We start from the raw sequence: 20,783 nt of genomic DNA, 5'->3' as shown, positions 1-20,783 counted from the left end.
ATCCACACTGCCACTAGAGTCTAAATTAAATTTTAGGATCAAAATCAAAACTTTCAAGATGATGTTAAATTATAATAAACTTCAGGCATCAATTTTTTTTTTTAATAATTTGTACTCTTAGAGCAAAATTGAACTTTGGTCCAAACTAAAAACTTATAATAATTAGCCCCTGTCACTTAAATTTCGGATCAAGCGGACAATACCCGACCCATTTACCCATCTCACCACCCCGGGTCAATGGTCGCCGCTGGGGAACCCCTGCTATAAATAGAAGGTGGTTTGCTACATGAACGGTGTAGATAGCCAAACCTTGCTCCCAATCTCGCATCCTCATCGTCTCCTCCTCCCTCTCTTCTCCAGCGTCCGATCTCTCTCCTCCGCTCTCCACCGCCCCCCCTCCCCTCTCTCTCCTCCCCTCCTCGGCGCGCGCTTAAATACGAATCCACCAATCCTCCCCCCTCTCTCACGCACACACAGGTATCTCCTCCCTTTCTCTCCCTCCTCGATCTAGGGTTTCGTGCTTCGGATTTTAGCAGCTAGGGTTTGTGTTTACAATGGCGATGGATCTAGGGCTTCGAATATGGCGGAGGCGCCGGGGAGCCCGGGCGGCGGAGGCGGCGGCGGAGGGAGCCACGAGAGCGGCGGCGACGGGAGCCCGAGGTCGGGCGTGCGGGAGCAGGACCGGTTCCTCCCGATCGCCAACATCAGCCGCATCATGAAGAAGGCGCTCCCCGCCAACGGGAAGATCGCTAAGGACGCCAAGGAGACCCTCCAGGAGTGCGTCTCCGAGTTCATCAGCTTCATCACCAGCGAGTACGTCACCCCTCTCTCTCTTTTTGATCGAATGGATTCTGTTTTTGTTGATGATATAGTATGTGGTGATCTAGGGCGAGTGATAAGTGCCAGAGGGAGAAGAGGAAGACGATCAATGGCGATGATCTGCTCTGGGCGATGGCGACGTTGGGGTTTGAGGACTATATCGAGCCGTTGAAGCTATACTTGCAAAAATATCGAGAGGTACTCTGCAATTGTATAGTTTATCATATGTTATTGGTTCATTTTGATCACGTACAAGTGGCTTGTGCCTGAATCTGTAACGTTTCCCTTCCTATTTACAAAGTTTTTAACAGTGCTTTCCTTTTTTCTTTTTCTTTTTTTAACCCCTTATCCTTTTTCTTCCTCTGGTGCGTTTCTTTTCTGGGCCACGGATATGCTGTTATAGATGGAGGTATGTGATCTGAAACTCGTCTTGTAATTTTCTCGTGTGCTATTAGGGAAGTCGGTAGTGATATATATTTTTTGTCGGGATTGTTCCATTCAACAAATTTCATCTTATTTTCCATGTTCTTATTCTACAGTTAATAGGGGCTTAATTAGTTGATTGAACACTTTTTTTTTATGAATATATTTATTTATTCTTCACTATGGACAAAATGGAGCTGGATACTAATCTCTGTATTTTGCAAAGCATGTGAATTAGCTATTTAAATCCCTATATACTATATACTATACACTATGTAGAATTGTGTTATACAGGGTTATACAGGCTTAAAATAGATAAAATGCTCACATAAGTGCAATTTGTGACATTTGCCACACTTCGCTTCCGAGGAACTTGTAACACTATTTAGTTATCACAGTTGATATCCTGTCAAGCCTGCTATAGTTGTGTTTTTGTTTGTATCAGTGCTACTTAATTGTTAAATTACTGTGGTAACTGATGCTCATTTGCTGTTTAGTGTTCTGATGTTAATCTTGAAAATTAAATTTTACCTATTCAATGCCAAATGTGGCACCTACTGGAGGAACTTAAATCTGGAATAACTAGATCCTTATTTTGGTTTTTTTATAGTATGCAAATAAGTTTATCAAATGAGAAACTGAAAAGCTCTTGGAAAGGTGGTAGGGAAAAGGGCGAGGGGGGAAGGGGGAAGGGATATCAAACATTATGGTAATTGTGGTCCCTTAATAATCTTTGGTTCTTCGCAGGGTGATAACAAGATGTCTGGAAAGGGCGGAGACGGCACTAAGAAAGATGTAGCAGGTCCTCACGGTGGAGCTCAAGGTGGCCCAAGCAGCCAAGGGGTTTGTGCTCTATCTTATTTCATCAATGGGTTTTATCATCATTTTCAGGAACTAAATACCTGTATTTCATACTTTTTCAGATGAGCCAACTGGGGTCTTACACTCAGGGAATGAGCTATATGAAACCTCAGGTACTTCGCTTTATTTGTTGTCTCCTAACTGTTTTCCTTTTGGGGGCTCCATACTGTGTTGTTGTACAGAATAATATGGATTTGATATCTGTTTTGCAAAATATGAGTCTTTGTAATGACCAATTGAGATAATTAAGGTAAATATCCATCTTGGCACTCTTCCTATTTGTATCATCTAAATTAAATACAATTTTATTGTTACAATTAGTTTTGATGAAACAGGTAAGTAATATCATTACTGAAAGTTCATTTTTGTTGTAATGGTAAGTAATATCATTACTGAAAGATGTATTATTTTGTCTTTAAATGAAGACTCTTGTTCGTACATTTTTTTTAGAAACATTAAAGGAATATTGATAGCTTATACTGAACTTTAAGGCCATGTTTGGATGTCAATATAAGTTATCCAAGGATAACTTATTAAGTACGAGACTTTTCTAATATTATTGAAACTAAAGAGTTTGATTTTTGTTTCTTGAAAGGCCTTGCTATCCATGGTTTGCTGGGATAGCATATTTAACCTACCAGGTGATTTATCTTATTCTGAAAAAGTAATTTGAAGGTCAAATATGATATTCCATTTTAAGTTTCTGATCAAACTTTTTATCCACCAAACGTACCAATTTCTTGAGTAAAGCAAGGGAATATATAGAACAAGATATTCATGCATCCAAACTGGGTCTACATGGTATTGTCTTAATCACTTTTTAGTTTATCGGAATATGGTTGTTTCTCAAATGTTCTGTTTGCTTGAAATGTAGTTATTCCCAACAAATATTGGATCTGCCTTCATGATAAGTAGATGATGTCATATTTCATTTTTCTGTCTTTTCTGATTAGTACTTAGTTTTTCCTTATATTAACCATGAACTTCCTATCTTATATCAATTTCAATATTCCATTCTTTTCTTTTTCATTTTTTAGTCTGTTATAGTCGAATATCCCTAAAGCTGCTCTCATCATGGTTTTCTTTCTAATTATGCTGGTCTTCTACCAGCCATCTTTGAATCCGACTGGATTCTGGCTGCCTTCATAAATTTGAACTACACTTGTGCAAGAGATGCTCTTTTCTGTCATTTTTCGTTGTCGTGTGCATCTATACTAAAAATACTCCAACAACTTACCCTAAAATCACATCAATTCACTGTATTATTATCGCGTATGTCGTCTTGTGCTATATGTATCAGAGACCATTGACATATTCATCAATGATAATAAACATTGTTTTTCCATTTCTTGATTCTAGAAATTTTGAATTGCTGTAGCCTTTTTATATATCGAAATTTTATCTTGCTTTCCATGAATAGGTTGTTCTTATTCCTTTTTTTTCTTCAATTTTTCAGTACCATAATGGGGATCTCTCAAGCTAATCACTAACTGCCTATTCCTGCTACTGCTAGATATTTTCTTATTGAGGTAATATATCTTTCAATTTTACCTCGACTTTGATGTTTATTTATTCTTAAAAGGCTTCTTTTTTTTTCTTTTTTCTTTAGCACTTGGAATCTCCGATTACAACATCCCTCACTTTTGTTGTCTAACCTCCTTTTGGTGCTATTCATTCAATTATGTTTCTAGCTGTACCTTTTCCCCTTGAAGTTGCTTTGTCTGTGAGATTTGTTTTTGCTTCTCTTCTTTTTTTTTTTTTCTTTTTTTTTCTTTTTTTCTTTAAAGCACTCCCATTACAACATCCCTCACTTTTGTTGTATAACCTCCTCTAGCTGCTATTCATTCAATTGTGTTTCTAGCTGTACCTTTGCCCCTTGAAGTTGCTTTGTCTGTGAAAATTGTTTTAACCCGCTTTTGAGATGTTAAAATTTCTAATAATCTTTTTTTTTTTCTTTTGGTGTTTGTGGTAGCAGGTAGAGAATCTCGCTATCCTCTCCAAAGGAAGAAAGCTAATGCCCTGGAGTTCTGGGATCTAATTATCGTCGTAATCTCCCAGTTGTAAATTGCTTTGCGGAAGTTAATTTCACTTCTTGTTTAGTTTATATGGTTTCACTTATTTAGTTTATATTCTCCTTGTATATGCTGGACTATGTTTTTGTCATTTCATTGCTTTTCCTTTTCTCTTTATGTGTTGGTTACTCTTGAGGAGCATATAGCCATTCCCTCAAGGAGAAAGGTTATGATTTGTATCCTTATCTATACCAGTGAATTAGCTTGTCATAGTGCAGTGCCATAATTAATAAACAGTGAGTATTTGCTTAGATAGCGTTTACTATGCTGCAGCCAAAGAGAGTTATTACCTGTTTTGGTTCAATTTCCTTTTTCCAGCGTTTACTTTTTCAATCTGTCGCCGGTTGATCACTTTCTTGGTTTTTGGATGTGATTGGAGTGGGATGTAATTGCGTTGGTCGAAGTTGCTTAGTATTTTGGAACAGGCATGGGTGAAGTTAAAAGCATGGAAGTAAGATTCGCTTCAGATTTTGGCTCTCAGCTTTCAGCTCTTTCGGTAGAAATAAATACTCGAACACTTGAAGTCTGTGTCTTAAAATATCAAAATGAATTGTTAACGTATAACCTATATTACTCACTCAAAAAATTTCTACACTGAAATTAATATTTTTTTATTATAAATATTTTCTAAATAATAGATAGTTAAAAACTGTTAAGTTGATACTTAATAATATCTTTTCCTTTTGAAAAAGAGATATTAATTTTCGCATAGATGCTATTTAAAGTTGATGGTCACATCAAATGATTTTTATTTAGATTTAAAAATCTCTATGTTTTGAGTTCTTAAGACCCGGTTTATACACCACAGCGAGCATCCTCTTCTCCACTCCCCGCTCAGCTCAAAAACAAAGCCACCTCTATCTTCTCTTCCCGCCTCTCCCATTTCTCGATTGTTCGCTCGCGCCGCCACGCCCCTCCGTCCCCCGCCGGGATCCAAACCACGATGCACGTCGAATCCCACAAAACCCTAATACGAGACCGTTCGACCGATCCGAGCGAGGTGGCGCGGATCTGGTCCAGCTACTTCCCCCACGCCGAGCTCGCCATGGACGATCCCAAGCTCCACCTCATCGCCGAGCTCAGATCCTTCTTCGTTTCCGCTCCCCGATCCCACCATTTCCTCTCCCAGGTACCCAATTCCGCACCATTTCTCTCTCCCTATTACGGGTTCGTGATGTTTGGGAATGATCACAGGAACAGCAATTGGATAGGGTTTGTTGCTCTTGTTGCTTCGATTCATGTGGAATTAACTGTTGGAAACTTGGATTTGGCGTAGATCGAAGACGATAGTGGCATCTTCTTTCTTCCTGTCGATTTCCAGCAGCTGCAGAAGGTGTGTGGAGTTGCGGAGTTTTATGCGGCTCTTCAGGAAGCGCCGAGAGAAGCTTTGCTTTGCTTGGGCGCTGCGGCTCACTTGGTAGATCCCCTGCTCAATCCCATCTCCATTTTCTTTTCTTTTTTCTTTTAAACCCTTTTTTTGGTGACTTACAACTATTGGTACTCAATTTTTGAGCAGACTCTGTGTGGGAAGGAGAAGAGCTTACGGTTAGAGGATATAGAGAAGATTAATGTTAGGCTTTATAACCACACTGAGTCGATGATCGCTTTGAAGAATTTGAAAGCGGCATATATCAGTAATGCATCTTTATTTAATTTTATAACTTTTAGGGCAATGTTATTTTTTACGACTCTTAGGTCATATTAAATGGAAGATGTTTACTTAAAGTTGTATTACAGAGAAGCTAGTTTCTGTGCGTGGAAGTGTCGTCAAAGTTAGCACCGTGAAGCCTCTTGTGCTACGATTGGATTTTGCGTGTGGGAAGTGTGGAACTGTAATTGGCCGTGTCTTTTGTGATGGGAAATTTTCACCGCCGGCAATTTGCAGTGTTCATGGGTGCAAGAGCCGTACTTTTAGCCCTATCCGATCCAATGCCAAGCTAATGGATTTTCAAAAGATAAGGCAATTGATTTTCAAGCTTGAGTACTTACTTTTTTAGCCACAGTGATATGTTTTAATACTATATATTGTTTTCCTTCTGGTGATCCAGGATTCAGGAACTATTCAATTCTGGAAGCCATGAAGAAGGCCGGGTCCCAAGGACTGTAGAATGTGAACTGACTGAAGATCTTGTTGATTCATGCATCCCTGGAGACATTGTAACAGTCACTGGAATTGTGAAAGTAATCAATAATTACATGGATGTTGGAGGAGGTATAATTTCTACGCTTTTATTGGCAAATCTTTTCGTGAATGGAACGCTTTGTGTACCCTTCTGCCTAGTTGCACTTCACTCTGAACTGTTATAAGTGTCCCTTTAGTTTAGAATACGTTTTCCATGTTGATTAGCAGATTATGCTATGGTATTCATTATGATTGTTCGACGACAGTTGTTGTCTAATGGTAAAGATTGTAGGGACTAAATAGATCAATTAGTTCACTAGGAAATTTATTTTAATATTTCTTGACTAATTATGAATTACTTCAAACATTTTGCGGCTTTTATTCTCTGAAAGGCAGTTTAGAGACGTTTGCTAAATAAATACCTATCATCTTTTTTATTTTATTGCATTAGGAGCAACATATTCATCGTCTTCTCCATTTAGTGGTTTTACAAGATAGGCTCAAATGAGTGTCTGAATATCTCTTTCTCCTTCTCAGGGAAGTCAAAAAATAAGAATCAGGGGCTGTATTATTTATATCTGGAAGCAGTTTCTGTGAGGAACTCCAAGGCTCAGACTACTTCTGAAGAGTTTGAAGTAAATAACTCTGACAGTAAAGCCAAAATGCTGTTTGATTTTCATGCATTTTCACAAAGGGATCTGGAGTTCATTGTTAAGTTCTCTGAGGAGCATGGTTCCGATGTATTCCGTCAAATACTTCATTCTTTCTGCCCGTCTATTTATGGACATGAACTTGTAAAAGGTAAGATCCTTCAATACATGCTTCTGAATACTGTGGAACAACTATCAGATAACTTCTGATTATTCAAAATATTTTTCATGGTTTAGAAGATTATTAGTCTGAGGCCATTGTTGTTTTACGGGCAATTGTTCTTCCAAAAATTGAAGGTTCGAAGCCTCCTTCCCTAGTTGTGATTCATAGGTTGAAGACAAATCCCTCTGTTTCCTTTCCCTTTTTTTTTCCTTTGCATTGTTCTGCATCAGAACTAAAGTTCTAATATGACCTTAATTACAATAAGTTCATCATTCCTTAAATACAACGAGGTTGCAAATTATTCCATTTCCAATCTATGTCTTGGGGGAGACCAAGTTGATATGCATGGCTAGAAGATGTTAAGTACTTGTGTAGCACATTGTGGTACTTTTGTTTTCTCATTGAGTTTATTGATCTATACAGCAGAATCTCATACGCAAATATTGTTGGCCTGATTTTCAGCTGGTATCACGCTTGCACTATTTGGTGGTGTGCAAAAGCATTCAATGGATCAAAATAAGGTTCCAGTTCGAGGAGACATTCATGTCATTATTGTTGGTAATTTGTGATTAAACTTCAACCATATATCTTGTTCATCATATAAGATTGCAAAACAATCAGTTGTATTATCTGCTATTTTAGGTGATCCTGGACTAGGTAAGAGCCAGCTTCTACAAGCTACAGCAGCAGTTTCTCCGCGAGGCATATATGTATGCGGCAATGCAACAACGAATGCTGGTCTAACTGTTGCTGTAGTTAAAGATTCTATGACAAGTGATTATGCTTTCGAGGCAGGTACACATAAAACTTCAGCAGTTTGTCATGTAGAATGTCCTTCTCTTCCATTTAAATTTACTAACAACACAAACGCATCTTTTGAAGCATTCAATTTGAAAAATTTACAAACAACACTCCATGGGCTTTCTTTGTTTCTTTTCCATTTTTGGGCAATGAAGCAGAGACTGTTTTGGCTTTTGCAAACAGGTGCCATGGTTCTTGCTGATCGTGGATTATGCTGTATTGATGAGTTTGATAAAATGTCTGCTGAGCATCAGGTGCATATTTAACATTGATCGCTAACAGGATTTGTGATACTATGTGTGCTTTGGATAGATATTTTTGAATATACATCCTGTGTGTATCCCTGCCAAATTGGAGTTTTTTGTACCTGCCCTTCAAAATTTTGATTTTGTACCTCTATAATTTTGTAATAACAAAATTACCCCTCATAAAAAAACTTTCTTCTACAAAACCAACCTCCCTGTAAATTGGATGAATAAACGAGGGTACTTTTGTAAGAACTGCAATATTGAGGTGTACATGTGAGAATTTTTGTACAAGGTATATACCTAAATATTCAAACAAATTGTTTTTCAAAGATTGTGTGTAAAAGCCCTAAAGATCTAACGGAATTTAACTTTCTTAGGCTCTTTTGGAAGCCATGGAGCAACAATGTGTCTCTGTTGCAAAGGCTGGTCTTGTGGCAAGTTTATCAGCTCGTACTTCTGTATTAGCAGCAGCTAATCCTGTCGGTGGTCACTATAAGTAGGTTTACGCTCTTTTTAACAAGTTCATATTGTTTACAACTAGATATAAGCAAAGCTTTCTAGAAAATGCCTGTTCCTAGCAACATCTTGTAAGGTAGGGCAAGTTCTTTAAGATCCAGGAACAAACTATTCAGCTGTATAGAAGATGGTTTTCAATTACCTGAACAGGTTCTCCTTTTGCGTCAAAAAATATTTACTTCCATGAATCCTTTTTTAAGTTTGATACAGTTATTTATTTATTTATTTATTTATTTACCTTTTTGGTCTCCTAGCCCATTTCCTTCTCTTTAACTGTTTCGCTGAATCATCAAAATTTGGATTAATATGCTTGTAACCATTCGTTAATTTCTTTCTAACTGTATTCTTACTAACTGTATTCTTACTTTCTGTTGCAGTCGGGCAAAAACAGTTAACGAGAATCTTAAAATGAGTGCTGCTCTTCTCTCACGGTTTGATTTGGTTTTCATTTTACTCGACAAACCTGATGAACTGCTGGATAAGAGAGTTTCTGACCATATAATGGCAGTAAGTTATCTTTGCCTCAAGGTCATCCTTATTGCTCAAGCATGATAGTAAGTTTATGCTTATTCAAAGTGCAAAATTTTATGAATCACAGTGACCTTAATGTTTAGAATTTAATACTTCCACTTATTATTTGATCTGTAATTCTGCAATGCAGCTTCATTCTAACGACGGAGAAAAAATGTTGCCCAGTAAAAAGCTACGAAGAGGTATTCTTTCCAAACTTCTGAGCTTACAATAGGCAAATATGAAAAATATATCCTTTTCTCACCAAATGATTTTGCTTCACAAAATTGTGCAGCATCGAACTGTGATGGGATTGTTGATTCTGGAGTGGACGGTGGTTCATTAGCTTCTAGGTTAAGACTGGACACCGAAAAGGACAAGGACTTTGTTCCACTACCTGGCCCTCTTCTTCGCAAATACATTACTTATGCAAGAAACTTCATTTTCCCAAGGTAATTATATTTTATATTGCTACAATGATTTTTCACTTCCATGAGCGATGTCGGATGTCGTCTTAAATAGCTTTTCTTTTCCTTTATATTTACTTTGACATGATCTTTAGGATGTCTAGAGCAGCAGCAGAGATTTTACAAACATTTTATTTGCGGCTAAGAGACCGTAATACTTCAGCTGATGGCACTCCAATCACAGCAAGACAGCTGGAGAGTCTTGTAAGGTTGGCGGAAGCTCGGGCTCGTTTGGATCTCAGAGAAGAAGTATCTGCTGAGGATGCTAAGGTAATTAATTTCTTCGCAATTGGTTCATTTCTTATTATGCTCCATGATGCTCTATGTCGACCATCGAGCTGTTCAATGTGCACACACTGTGCTGAAACAATGACAAAACATACTATTGTGGTGCATTTCTCATCGGTTGGGAAGATCTTGCTCTTCTATATAGTTCAAATGATTTTTGATAATGTCTGCAGGATGTTGTTGAGATAATGAAAGAATCCTTATATGACAAATATGTTGATGAGCACGGATTTGTGGACTTCGGTCGGAGTGGTGGGATGAGTCAACAGAAAGAAGCAAAGAGATTTCTAAGTGCCCTGAACAAGCAATCCGAGTTGCAGCAAAAGGATTGCTTCTCAATTTCTGTGAGGAACCTCTATCTTTCCCCTATATGGTTTCTCCGTGCTTATTTGGTCTACTTTTGAAACAGCTTCTCTATTCAACTTTTGCTATGGGTACAAGCTAAAATGAACTTCATAGCCTCAAAAGCAACACCTAGAATTTGGACTTTTGCTTCTGCTACATCATGAAACTTTTGGGGGTTGGATATGGTCAGAATGCTCCATTTCTTTTTCTTTCTTTTTTTTGTGAAATAACATTCATTCAACAACACTTTTGTAGAAGCTTGCGGGACCTCTTCCTTTATTGTATCAATTGAGAGAAGCAAGTTGTTTGGCTTAGGACATATAAATGATTCACCTTTCATTATTTTCTCAATATGCCAGGAGATATACAGTTTGGCGGATAGAATTGGCTTGAGAGTTCCAGACATAGACACATTTGTGGATAATTTGAACAGTGTTGGCTATCTTCTTAAGAAAGGACCAAAGATGTATCAGGTACTACCTTGTGAATCCTCTTTGTTTTCCAAGCTCTTAGCGAAGAAACACTACTTCTAGTCTTGATAATACAGATGGAGCTTTAAACTTGTCAAATGTAAATAAATTTTGTCGTCTTTGAGTTACCCCTATGATTTGTTTCTACGTAATAGGTGATCACGTAATGCTATTATTGCTCATCAGAGTTGAAAAATATTGCCTAAATGTTCATCATAACTTATATTTACCTGAAATTTTATTTCGTGTAGGTGCTGTCATCGTCATACTCCCAGTCAGCACGGTCTAGATCGTAGATTGCTAACAGTTCGTCTCCCCATCCGGTATCTATGCATGATAGTAACATATTTTCATTCCTCAATTGTCATAAATTACATGTGGTATCGACAAAGAAGCCACTTTTTATCTTATACCGAAATTTGCTGCATTTTGGTTTCTTATTGATATGTGCATTTAAATATTTTTGCTGTTTGCTTATGGAGATGAAGTATATTTTCATGAACTTTTTCTTTCTCGACAGATCTGCACCATGAAGCTCTATTGTGAACTAGATTTTGAAAACAGATACAGTTCAGAAGGTATCGCAAGGGCATCATCAGAGATTAATATTCAAGCAAATGTCATTCGATGGCCTTTGCTGTTATTTTCCCTCAAGTTGATGAAATCATCATTGCGTGAGCCCAAAAACTCATGTACCAAACAAGTCTTCTTTCTAATCTGATTGTCGCATGCGTGCCCGTGGTTGTTGTGCCCGTGCGTGCAGCAGGGCTGTGTATGTGTGCGCGGGGGACCCACAGAGGGAGGGGGAGAGATTCTCAAGGGCAACGATACACTAATAACCCTGCTATGTAGGAAAGAAGATTCCCACGAAGAGCCGTTTAATACATTTCGGGTGCGTTTGGTTCGCATTATGAAAGATTACTAGGAATAAAAGATATCCGAGAATCTTATTCCTATTCATCCTATTACTAAGAATGTGGAATTTCTATATTTGATTCGCACGATAATATTAATTAGCTATATTATTTAATATTACAAAAAATATACAATTAATTAATTTATTTATTTAATTAATTTTAGATAATGTTACCAAAAGTTTCAACATCTTTTTAGAAAAAAGGGAGAGAGAGTATAAGATAGAGAGAGAGCATAATTAAAAAAATAGAAAGAAAAATATAGTCAAAATTAGAGAGAGTGGGAGAGTTGAAATTTTAGAAAGAAAGAGAGAGAGAAAGCTTAGTTTAGAGAGAGAAAAAAAAGTTGAATTTTAGAGAGAAAAATAAATTTAGAGAGAGATATAAGGTTAGAGTGTAAAGACAAATAATATCAATTAGCCGGCGGGTAGGAAGAAAGAAAGAAAAGATTATCCCAATCCATTAATATGAGGATACTCACCCTCCCTCAAAGAAATGAGATTAGCACTTCGGGGTGAATCTTATTCCCAAGTGAATCCAATATTACCAACTAGATTACTTAGTGCGTTTAGTCAAACACCGTCATAATTTTTTATTCTCATTGGATTACTAGGAATCTTTAAAAGATAGCGCGAACCAAACGCACCCTTCAAGGAAAAAAGAATATCTTTGATGTTGCCATCCCATATTTCAGCCAAAGGTAAGCCCAAATCACCGCCCAAAAAAAAAACATCTGAAAACGTGTTACTCAATTCAAAATCCCAAAACAAAGAATGTAGTTTACGTGTGCATGCATCCAAATCAGATCGGAGACCCTAACTGCAAGAGGGCTAGAGGGCCTTACAATTTTGAAATTGCAGGCATATTTCACTTGTCCAAGAAATAATTTCCACAAGAATGAATACTGTTCTCAAAGAGCGATCTCTACGACACTACATTAAAGAAAATCATCCAAAGATCAAAACACTCTTATGAAGTTTCCGAGCTTAAGAAAACAAAATCCCCAGAAGCCTACAACTTTGAAAAATATAGCAATTAACTTAACAATACCCAGAAGCCTACAACTTCGAAAAATATAGCAATTAACTTAACAAGATCATCTGGCATTCCAATACACCGCAGCTGATAATTCTCTTAAGATCGGGGCTTCTCCTTCTTCTCCTTGAAGAGAGCCAACAGAGACACACCTGAGACCTTCACGACCTTAAACCTCACACCAGGAATATCTCCTACCGCATGACCCTTCCGGCCAAATCCAGCAATCAACACCTCATCCTGCACATAAAATCTCCATTAGACACAAGGATTACTTGTATAAATTAATAAATATTAAGAGGTGTGGCCAATTTATTACGTTTTCCTCGATATAGTTCAAGCAACCGTCATTGGGCACGAAAGCAGCAATCTTCTTCCCGTTCTTCACTAGTTGCACACGAGCACACTTACGGATAGCAGAGTTCGGCTGCTTTGCCTCAATACCGCTGCAGTTGAATATATGTTCATTAATAATAATTACCGAGTAAAAAGGTGCAGAAAACCCCCTACAAATAAGAATTCTGATTTGACCATGAAATATTGAAGCCTATAACTTTGTCCAATTACCCATAGGCTAGCAAAATTTTGGCTAAAGAACACTGAACAAAGTAGGCGAAGTGATTAAATTTTACCGTCTGCGAGGGTAACAAATAATTTTCCAGATTTCAGGGTGGTTAAATGAAAATCAAGATAGCTATAGCCAAAGAAAAAAAAACGCTTAGCGTGTCTGCGTATACATCTTTTCGAGAACAATCCCCTTAGCATGAGAGGATCCGGCAAAGGGCTTCTTCCACTCATTTCCCAGATGACTCTTCTTGTATGCTTTATCCGCCCACCTCTGGTTCCTTCTGTGGGTCTTGAGCTTGCGCCCAGCTCCCATACCACGTGTCTTCCTGCCATAGAAATTCATACATTAAAAACCTCCAATCTATACAACAGGTGAAAGCATGAAGATTTTAACTCAACTCTTTGTGGTTACATTATGTCACCATGCTTTAATAGGTCATAAAATCAAAATGTTCCTCAAAAGTAATTATAATCTCTAATAAAACCAAACTGCATGATTAGTTATGTTCTGCCATGATAAATCACAAAATCACCGGCATCAAAACATAAGCTACAGATATAATCATCAAAGAATCAAAGAATAGTCCTAAAGAAACTGCCCTCCGAGGAACAATTGAATCACGTTACAACAGTTTGACCAGAAAACAAGTGCATTAGCACAAATCAATGATTTTAAAGAAAATTTTGGCATCTGGACTAGTGTAAGGCAATAATAATTACGGTTTCAACGCAAATGTCTAAATGAGAATCAGAACCAAAACTACAATTTCGGTTCATCCATACCAAACAATTGAACATATTTAACTAAAACTTTCCTCCATGAATGTCTCAATCCCTATAATATATTGAGGTTGCCACTGTCCACTAGCCTAAAGTTTCCATATATACTTTTAGAAGAACTTTACTTAATAAGCACAAGATTTCGTCATATTAGGGATTACATTCATCTCCTCACAAGGAGGCGAAGAGAACAAAAAATGAATAGCATGAACGACAAAGAACCATCGCATTCGATGTATAAAACCAGCAAAATCCACTGATGTATATCATCAAGTATATGACCCCCATATGAAAATCAAGGGACTACTATAACTCAATGGCATATGGTTGATTTAGCTTATGTTAATGTTAGGTGATGATGTTTAATAGCCAAATCAGCACCGGACCGTCCATAAGCTTTATATAATCGATATATCAAGCAAAATACACAAGCATAAATCAGTTCTCGCATCTCTAGGGTTACAAACAAACTGCTAGGTACACATTTTAAACACGATCTTAATGCAGTTTAGTTGGATCTACGCATTTATCCAATGCTACCTTAAAATTTTCAATACAGAATAAGGGAAACAACACTTAGGAAACATGAAATTTTGCATTAATCCCACAATGATTCTAGAGGTGTTGAGATCAAGCATGGAGATGAGCAAACAAGTGATTCGAACGTTAATTAGCATCAAAATTTCCAAAATATCATCATAATTAACCCAAAAAATAGTAGAAATAATCGGTATTAAGCTCGATTACCCCATTTTGGAGGTGCGAAAACGATCTCCGCAACGTTCTCAGGAGGAAACTTCGATCGCCGCCGCCGCCGCCACGTGAGGAAAGGGTTTGGGAATAAGGGAGAAGGGGAGAAGAGAGGAAGGATATGGAGTATAAATAGGAGACGGCGATGACCGGATTCTAGGGTTTTTCTACTGCGAAACACCCGAGTTCTGGATACGTGTAGCGATCTGATTCACTTTAGGGGATTCGACGGTTGTGATCGACTTTGGGCCAATACTTGGAGTGGGCCTATTCTAGGCCCAAAATAATTAATAGGTTCTATTGGGCTTTGGGCTAGATTTAAAGCCTTGTGGCCCATTAACAAAATATAGAAAAATTAAAGCTTAATCTCAATAATTCATCATTTTTTTTATGAAAAATATTAATAAATAGTGTCATGAATTGTGCATTGTGAAACAAATTCCGATTTGCGAAGTAAATGGAATAAATGATGAAGGGATAAAATTGAGCACTCAAATTTTGTTTTGTTAGTGGATCCTGCCGAGCCAAACTACTGTGTTTAGCGATTAAGATCAGAACCCAAAAGTGTTGCATGAGAATTGAAAGCAAACCGTACTTGAATCCATTTTTTTAAATCCAATTGAAGCCCAATCCTACTAGATACATAATGCAGATTATTATTTACTAATTATAAATCTACATTCTACTCTTTATCATTGAAGTGAGGAAGAAAATCATTAAAAAAGTGATTAAGAGATGAATGTTCCAATTCTTCCTGTTGAATGAGTTGGTTTATGGATAGAGAATTATTTATATCTGGATTGGATTTGAATTCCCAATCAAACACAATCCACCCAAGTTTTGTATGCACAGTCAAAGTCGAGTTCAACCACGTTCAACCAATTACAATTTTAACCGAGCTTTGATCGAACCAGCTGCAGGATTGGTTCTAATCCTCATACATGATAAATACTATATTTTTTCATCTACACTTTTCCATTAATGAAACTGTATGCACAAAAGCCTAATTCATTGTTTCCATTTCCACTACAAATTAAGGAATCAAAAGGTAAGTCATAGACTGAAAGATTTTATAACTCAGTCCACTTTCTTTCTCCATCTCTGATAAATTTTCCATTATGCTCTTTACATAAGAACCTTTGCTTTAGTAGGAAACCTAATTTTTTTTTGTTAATTTAAGATGAGATGTAAGAAAGTATTATCTCCAGGCTTAGGCTTCGTTTGGGATGGCAGGAAAACTGCGTTACGTGCGGTGAGAAATGACGATGAAAAAATACTCTATTTGTTTCCGTACATAATATTACGTTCTGCATATTGCTGTTAATCCGTTATGATATATTTTCTACGGTCCCATCGGAGAACACAGAAGCATATCCCTATATGCTTTTTCTCAACCCCATTCTATATAGTAACGTTAGACAGACCTCAATACTAAAGTAAGCCTTAGAACATAGGAAACAGTGGTGACACAATGCGTTAGACAGACCTCAATACTAAAATAAGCCTTAGAACATAGGAAACAGTGGTGACACAATGCTTACGGTGCAAGCGTCGCGGCACAACTATGGACATTGTGGTAGTTACTGGAACTGATATATGTAAATTGATAACTAGGTAATAAAATGCTTGTGGTACACACCAAGGGGTCCTCAACCTTTTTGTGAATGTCACTTAATTGGTCTCCAACTTTTAATTAGAATCTCTATTATTTGATGCAATAAAGTTCTTTCACTTGAAGTAAAACCACAAAAATAGAATCATCAGTATGATGCTGGAAACAGGCAAACAGCTTCTGGTAGGACGCCATTAATTGCATTGTTTTTCTCACTCGAATTAATGAAAATTCTAACAAACGCACAAAGATCGCGACGTAAAACGAAAGTTAATTAGGTGTCTATTGCAACAATTATAACAAAAATAGAGAATCAAACCTAGGGGAAAAATTACTTCTTTTCCACTGGTGGCAGTACACATTAATTTGCCATCAAATTATCTTCTTTGCCATTCTATTTCCCTGAGATTAACTTAATTTTCAGTACACATGCATGCATCTCATGTAGTCAAACTACTACAGTAAAAGAGGCGTAGAACAATATATGAACGTATTTAACACAAGGTAATTGTTTTCTTTTTTTTTTTTGTTCTTATATAAAATAAAATAGGCACCAAAAAAACATTCACATCCACAGCCTATGGACACGGTGCCATACATACAAAATAGATGTTCTACCCACCGAAGATCCACCGGGATTTTGTTGTTCCGCGTGCATCAATCTCCTTAGATTCCAAGACACACAATCTCCGCAGAGATTGTCTCCCATTAAAATATTTCAAATGATTTGAACACGTACCCATGATTCATCCTCCCTCTTCATTTCACCATTGACAAACCATGCAAGAAGATTCTTGGGGGGTAAATTGCACCATGAATGAAGAGAATTTCTCGGAGGAAGAAAAAAGAAGTAGAAATAAAATAAATCAAAGTATGAGAATTTCTTGGAAATACCACCATGGATCAGATTAAATTCTCCAAAGTTCAAACCCCTCCCCTACGTTGATATCCACCCCCTAAAAATATCCACAAATAGAATGTCAGAAACAATAATATTTAAGAACTGCACCACCTGAGTGAGATTCTCTCATCAATGTTCCTTACATTGGAAAACAAATCTGAATGCTTGATTTAATTACTTTTTATATAATTGTCATTTCAACACTCATTAAAAAAAAAAAAGGGAAATAAGTGAAAAAAAAAAAGAAGAAAAAAGCCTGGAACAAGTAACATGAAGAGAACCCATTAAATTAAGTTGAGATGATCATGAGATTTTCTGGAAGATTCCTCCAACTTGGGAAACTTGGCAGCAACTCATGGAAGCAGAAACTAAAATACCAGCTTCTTCTAAAAGCACTTTTAGATCAGGGAGCTGTTGATGAGCCCATGCCAGGAAGTAGTAGCAGGTCCAAGTACCCCATTGTTCCAGTAATCCCTTCCTGCAGATTCCACCATCATGTTGTTGTTGTTGTTGTTGTTGTTGTTGTTGTTGTTGTTGCTGCTGCTGTTGTTGCCATCCCCACTCATCTCCCATTGCAGGCCCATCACCACTTTACTTTCCCCTCCTTCCAACATTGCTTTATTACAATTAGACCCATGGCAACTTTCCCCTACTGTTTGAGTCACACCATCCATATTATGATTATCCCCTCCCTCAAAAGGCAACACCATTCCCTCCTCCCCCTCACCACTAACACCACCCTCCATTTTCACACTCCCATTATTACAACCACCACCACCAAATCCATAGTAGAGGTTGGGGAAGCCACTTGGGTAGTTGTTGCCGAGGAACCCGCCTCTTAGAATGTCCAAAAAGCCATCATTAGCAGCACTAGCAGGGACAGTAGTGATGCCAAGGTTAGTGGTGCTAGGGTTAGGGTTTCCCAAGAGGAAGCTTGTATCATGGTCGTCAAACCCTAGGCCCCTCATGGGCCTGGCAAAGGTGAGTGAGAGGCCAATTGGGTCGTAGGAGAGCGGTGGGGCGATGAGACTGGTAGGGAGCAATGCATTAGGGCTTGTGGTGACCAAATCCTTCTTGAAGGAGGAGGACGAGGAGGAGGGAGATGAAAAGGAGGAGGAAGAAGAGGGGGCGGCGGCGGAGGAAGAAGAAGAAGAAGATATCTTTTTCTTCCGGCAGCCGCCTCCGACGGGCACGTTGCGCAGGGAGCCCCCCTGGGTCCAGTACCTTCTGCAACCTTTGCAGAAGTATCTGGGCTGGGTGAGGCTGTAGTTGTTGTAGTAGCAGAACTTGGTGTTGGTGGAATCACATCTGGGGCATTTCAGGGCTTGATCTGGGTGAGGCCTCACTTTCCTCTCTTGATTGTTGTTGTTATTATTATTCTGCTGCTGCTGCTGCTGCTGCTGCTGCTGCGGTCTTGGGCAGCTTATAAGCACTTCTTCCAGTGGAATATGGCTTGCCATGAGCTGCGGAAAATACGTTATTTTTGTGTAACAAATTAGGTCATGAATTATGAATGTAGTGCTGGAACATGACTCATGATTATGGGTTTTGTTTATGACTCATGAAAAGGCAATTTTATAATGAGTAGAGCAAAGAGAGATTTAATTAATAGCTTGTACATAAAATTAAGAAGAAAGAGAGAGTACTGTAATGAAAGTGTAGAAGGTTTACAAGGCTCAAACCATAATTGAAAATCATGTAAAACTGACCAATTTTACTTGCTGGAGCCTATGTGAAATTAGAAATCATAATCATAAAATCCTCAGTCTTGATGAAAACTTCAGAACTCAAGAAATTTTCTGCAAGCATGAATTTGGCCCCTTTCACATTGAAGCTAAAAGAAAAACAAATTCAAGGAAAATAAGCGAAGTTTCTTTTTTGAACTCGATAAGAGAATTTGGGTTTTAAGGCCAAGTGAAAAACAACAACTGATCATAACCAAAGCAAGCAAATGACCTACCTTAGAGAAGAAGGTAACCCAACATGAAGGAAAATGAAAAAAAAAAGAAAAAAATCAGATCAAATTGCACCCACACTCAAAATTAATTGAGTTGCCAGCAACCTAATAAACTTTGGGAACTGTAAAGAGGAGTGATGGTTAATTTCTTCCAAAGAATTGGACACTGCTCTAAAATCAAGGGCTAAGACCAATCAATTTTCCACAAAACGCATCTGCACAAGAACAGATCTCAGATGGGTCTGATCTGACACAAGAGACCCATCAAAAACCTTCTTCTTAAGATCACAAAGAGAGCTATGAAAATTAATAGTTTGGGGAAAGGAGATACCCAAAAAAAAAACAAAGAGAGAGAGAGAGAGAGAATTTAAGGGGGGAGTGAGACATGCCATGGCTATCTCATGGTTTAGTTACCTGGTGGTGAGCACTATGGACCTCCATCCATGCACAAGAGAGAGAGAGATCTAGAGAGAGAGAGAGAGAGAGAAATCTAGAGAGAGAAAGGGTAAGGGTAAAGAGAAGTGGCCAACAAAGCAAGAAGAGAGAGAAGTGGAAGTGAGCTCCACCTTCCTCCTATTAAATAAGAGAGAGAAGAGAGAGAGAAAAATGGAGAGAGTAAAGAGAGGAAAATGATTAGGTTCCGTACACAGAGTGGGGAGACGTGGCGTTTTATATTTTGGTTAGAGCGATAGTATATATACAGAGGTATAGCTTGGGAGGGGAGGGAAAGCATAGCATAGCATATATATATATATATATATATATATATATATATATATATATATATAACCTAATATAACCTAATATAACCTAACATAACAAAACATGACATGATAACATTTGCACAAGCACAAAAGAAAATTCCAGAGTCCGACCGCCCCACCACCAGGCCCAATTTTCTGCAACGGACTGCTACTGCGGCTGCTGCTGCTGCTGATGCTGCTGATGCTGATGGGAGGGTCGGAGGAGCGGCGAGGGACGCTCGGGCCCCACTTCTTGGCGTGGAGCGCTGTAACGTTATGCGTTTGGACCGATCGACCTACATCTACATCTCCTCCTCCTCTCTCTCTCTCTCTCTCTCTCTCTCTCTCTCTCTCTCTCTCTCCTTTTAAAGAGTTTGCATGCCAGGGATTACCCCAAATGCTACTTTTATCAACTGCTGATATGTTAATATAAATTTTATTCAAAATAAGTATTGATGATAAATAAATAAATAATAGAGTTAGACTATGGTGTTTTCAAAAATATCAAGTAGTCCGTGTGTTCGTAAGTTTTTTATCATGATTAATTTCATACTAGTTCCTGCAAAAATAATGAATTGTAAATATATTCCTACAAAATTTAATTTTCATATGTTGTTTCTTTAAAAGTTCTAATATTTTCAAATATGTCTCTCTAGTTTCTCACTGCTAAAATACTGTTTATCTTATAAATGAAATGACATTTTTGTTATTACAAATATATTCCTCCAAAAGTCCCAACTACTAATTAAAGATGGGTAAAAAGAACAAT

General features: G+C 37.8%; 4 protein-coding genes across 11 annotated transcripts; 2 read left to right on the top strand and 2 right to left on the bottom strand.

Moving 5' to 3' along the window:
* On the top strand, positions 272-4,437 carry LOC109728400 (nuclear transcription factor Y subunit B-like). 4 transcript variants are annotated; one of them, XM_020258793.1, is made up of 8 exons: positions 272-477; positions 571-813; positions 888-1,017; positions 1,223-1,228; positions 1,990-2,085; positions 2,166-2,216; positions 3,560-3,632; positions 4,079-4,437. In XM_020258793.1, the coding sequence occupies exons 1-7, from the start codon at positions 287-289 to the stop codon at positions 3,584-3,586; spliced, it is 744 nt and encodes a 247-aa protein (XP_020114382.1). In that variant the 5' UTR covers positions 272-286; the 3' UTR covers positions 3,587-3,632; positions 4,079-4,437. The 4 variants fall into 4 exon arrangements, with proteins under 4 accessions (XP_020114382.1, XP_020114383.1, XP_020114381.1 ...); XM_020258794.1 differs by having other exon boundaries at positions 4,076-4,437; XM_020258792.1 differs by lacking the exon at positions 3,560-3,632.
* On the top strand, positions 4,979-11,645 carry LOC109728041 (probable DNA helicase MCM8). Of its 3 annotated transcripts, none has more exons than XM_020258317.1 (18): positions 4,981-5,304; positions 5,452-5,592; positions 5,692-5,809; positions 5,913-6,135; positions 6,224-6,387; positions 6,835-7,098; positions 7,573-7,668; positions 7,753-7,905; positions 8,095-8,165; positions 8,537-8,655; positions 9,053-9,182; positions 9,337-9,388; positions 9,481-9,637; positions 9,748-9,922; positions 10,114-10,284; positions 10,645-10,758; positions 11,007-11,078; positions 11,276-11,645. In XM_020258317.1, the coding sequence occupies exons 1-17, from the start codon at positions 5,119-5,121 to the stop codon at positions 11,049-11,051; spliced, it is 2,379 nt and encodes a 792-aa protein (XP_020113906.1). In that variant the 5' UTR covers positions 4,981-5,118; the 3' UTR covers positions 11,052-11,078; positions 11,276-11,645. The 3 variants fall into 3 exon arrangements, 2 of the variants coding, with proteins under 2 accessions (XP_020113906.1, XP_020113907.1); XM_020258318.1 differs by having other exon boundaries at positions 5,173-5,304; positions 5,370-5,592; XR_002220901.1 differs by lacking the exons at positions 11,007-11,078; positions 11,276-11,645 and adding an exon at positions 10,350-10,470 and having other exon boundaries at positions 4,979-5,304.
* On the bottom strand, positions 12,535-14,947 carry LOC109728042 (40S ribosomal protein S23). Its single transcript, XM_020258319.1, has 4 exons — positions 14,799-14,947; positions 13,442-13,597; positions 13,024-13,150; positions 12,535-12,944 (listed from the first exon to the last, which is right to left on the bottom strand). Exons 1-4 carry the CDS (start codon positions 14,801-14,803, stop codon positions 12,804-12,806), a joined length of 429 nt encoding a protein of 142 aa, XP_020113908.1. The 5' UTR covers positions 14,804-14,947; the 3' UTR covers positions 12,535-12,803.
* Positions 17,409-20,321, bottom strand: LOC109728436 (dof zinc finger protein PBF-like). 3 transcript variants are annotated; one of them, XM_020258845.1, is made up of 2 exons: positions 20,155-20,321; positions 17,409-18,777 (listed from the first exon to the last, which is right to left on the bottom strand). In XM_020258845.1, the coding sequence occupies exon 2, from the start codon at positions 18,772-18,774 to the stop codon at positions 17,713-17,715; it is 1,062 nt and encodes a 353-aa protein (XP_020114434.1). In that variant the 5' UTR covers positions 18,775-18,777; positions 20,155-20,321; the 3' UTR covers positions 17,409-17,712. The 3 variants fall into 3 exon arrangements, with proteins under 3 accessions (XP_020114434.1, XP_020114432.1, XP_020114433.1); XM_020258843.1 differs by lacking the exon at positions 20,155-20,321 and adding an exon at positions 19,686-19,997; XM_020258844.1 differs by lacking the exon at positions 20,155-20,321 and adding an exon at positions 19,024-19,678.

Source organism: Ananas comosus, linkage group 23 (assembly GCF_001540865.1).
Source record: "Ananas comosus cultivar F153 linkage group 23, ASM154086v1, whole genome shotgun sequence".
Classification (NCBI taxonomy): domain Eukaryota; kingdom Viridiplantae; phylum Streptophyta; class Magnoliopsida; order Poales; family Bromeliaceae; genus Ananas; species Ananas comosus.
The sequence above is the reverse complement of the archived record's forward strand: the minus strand, read 5'-3'. Positions and strand labels throughout refer to the sequence as shown.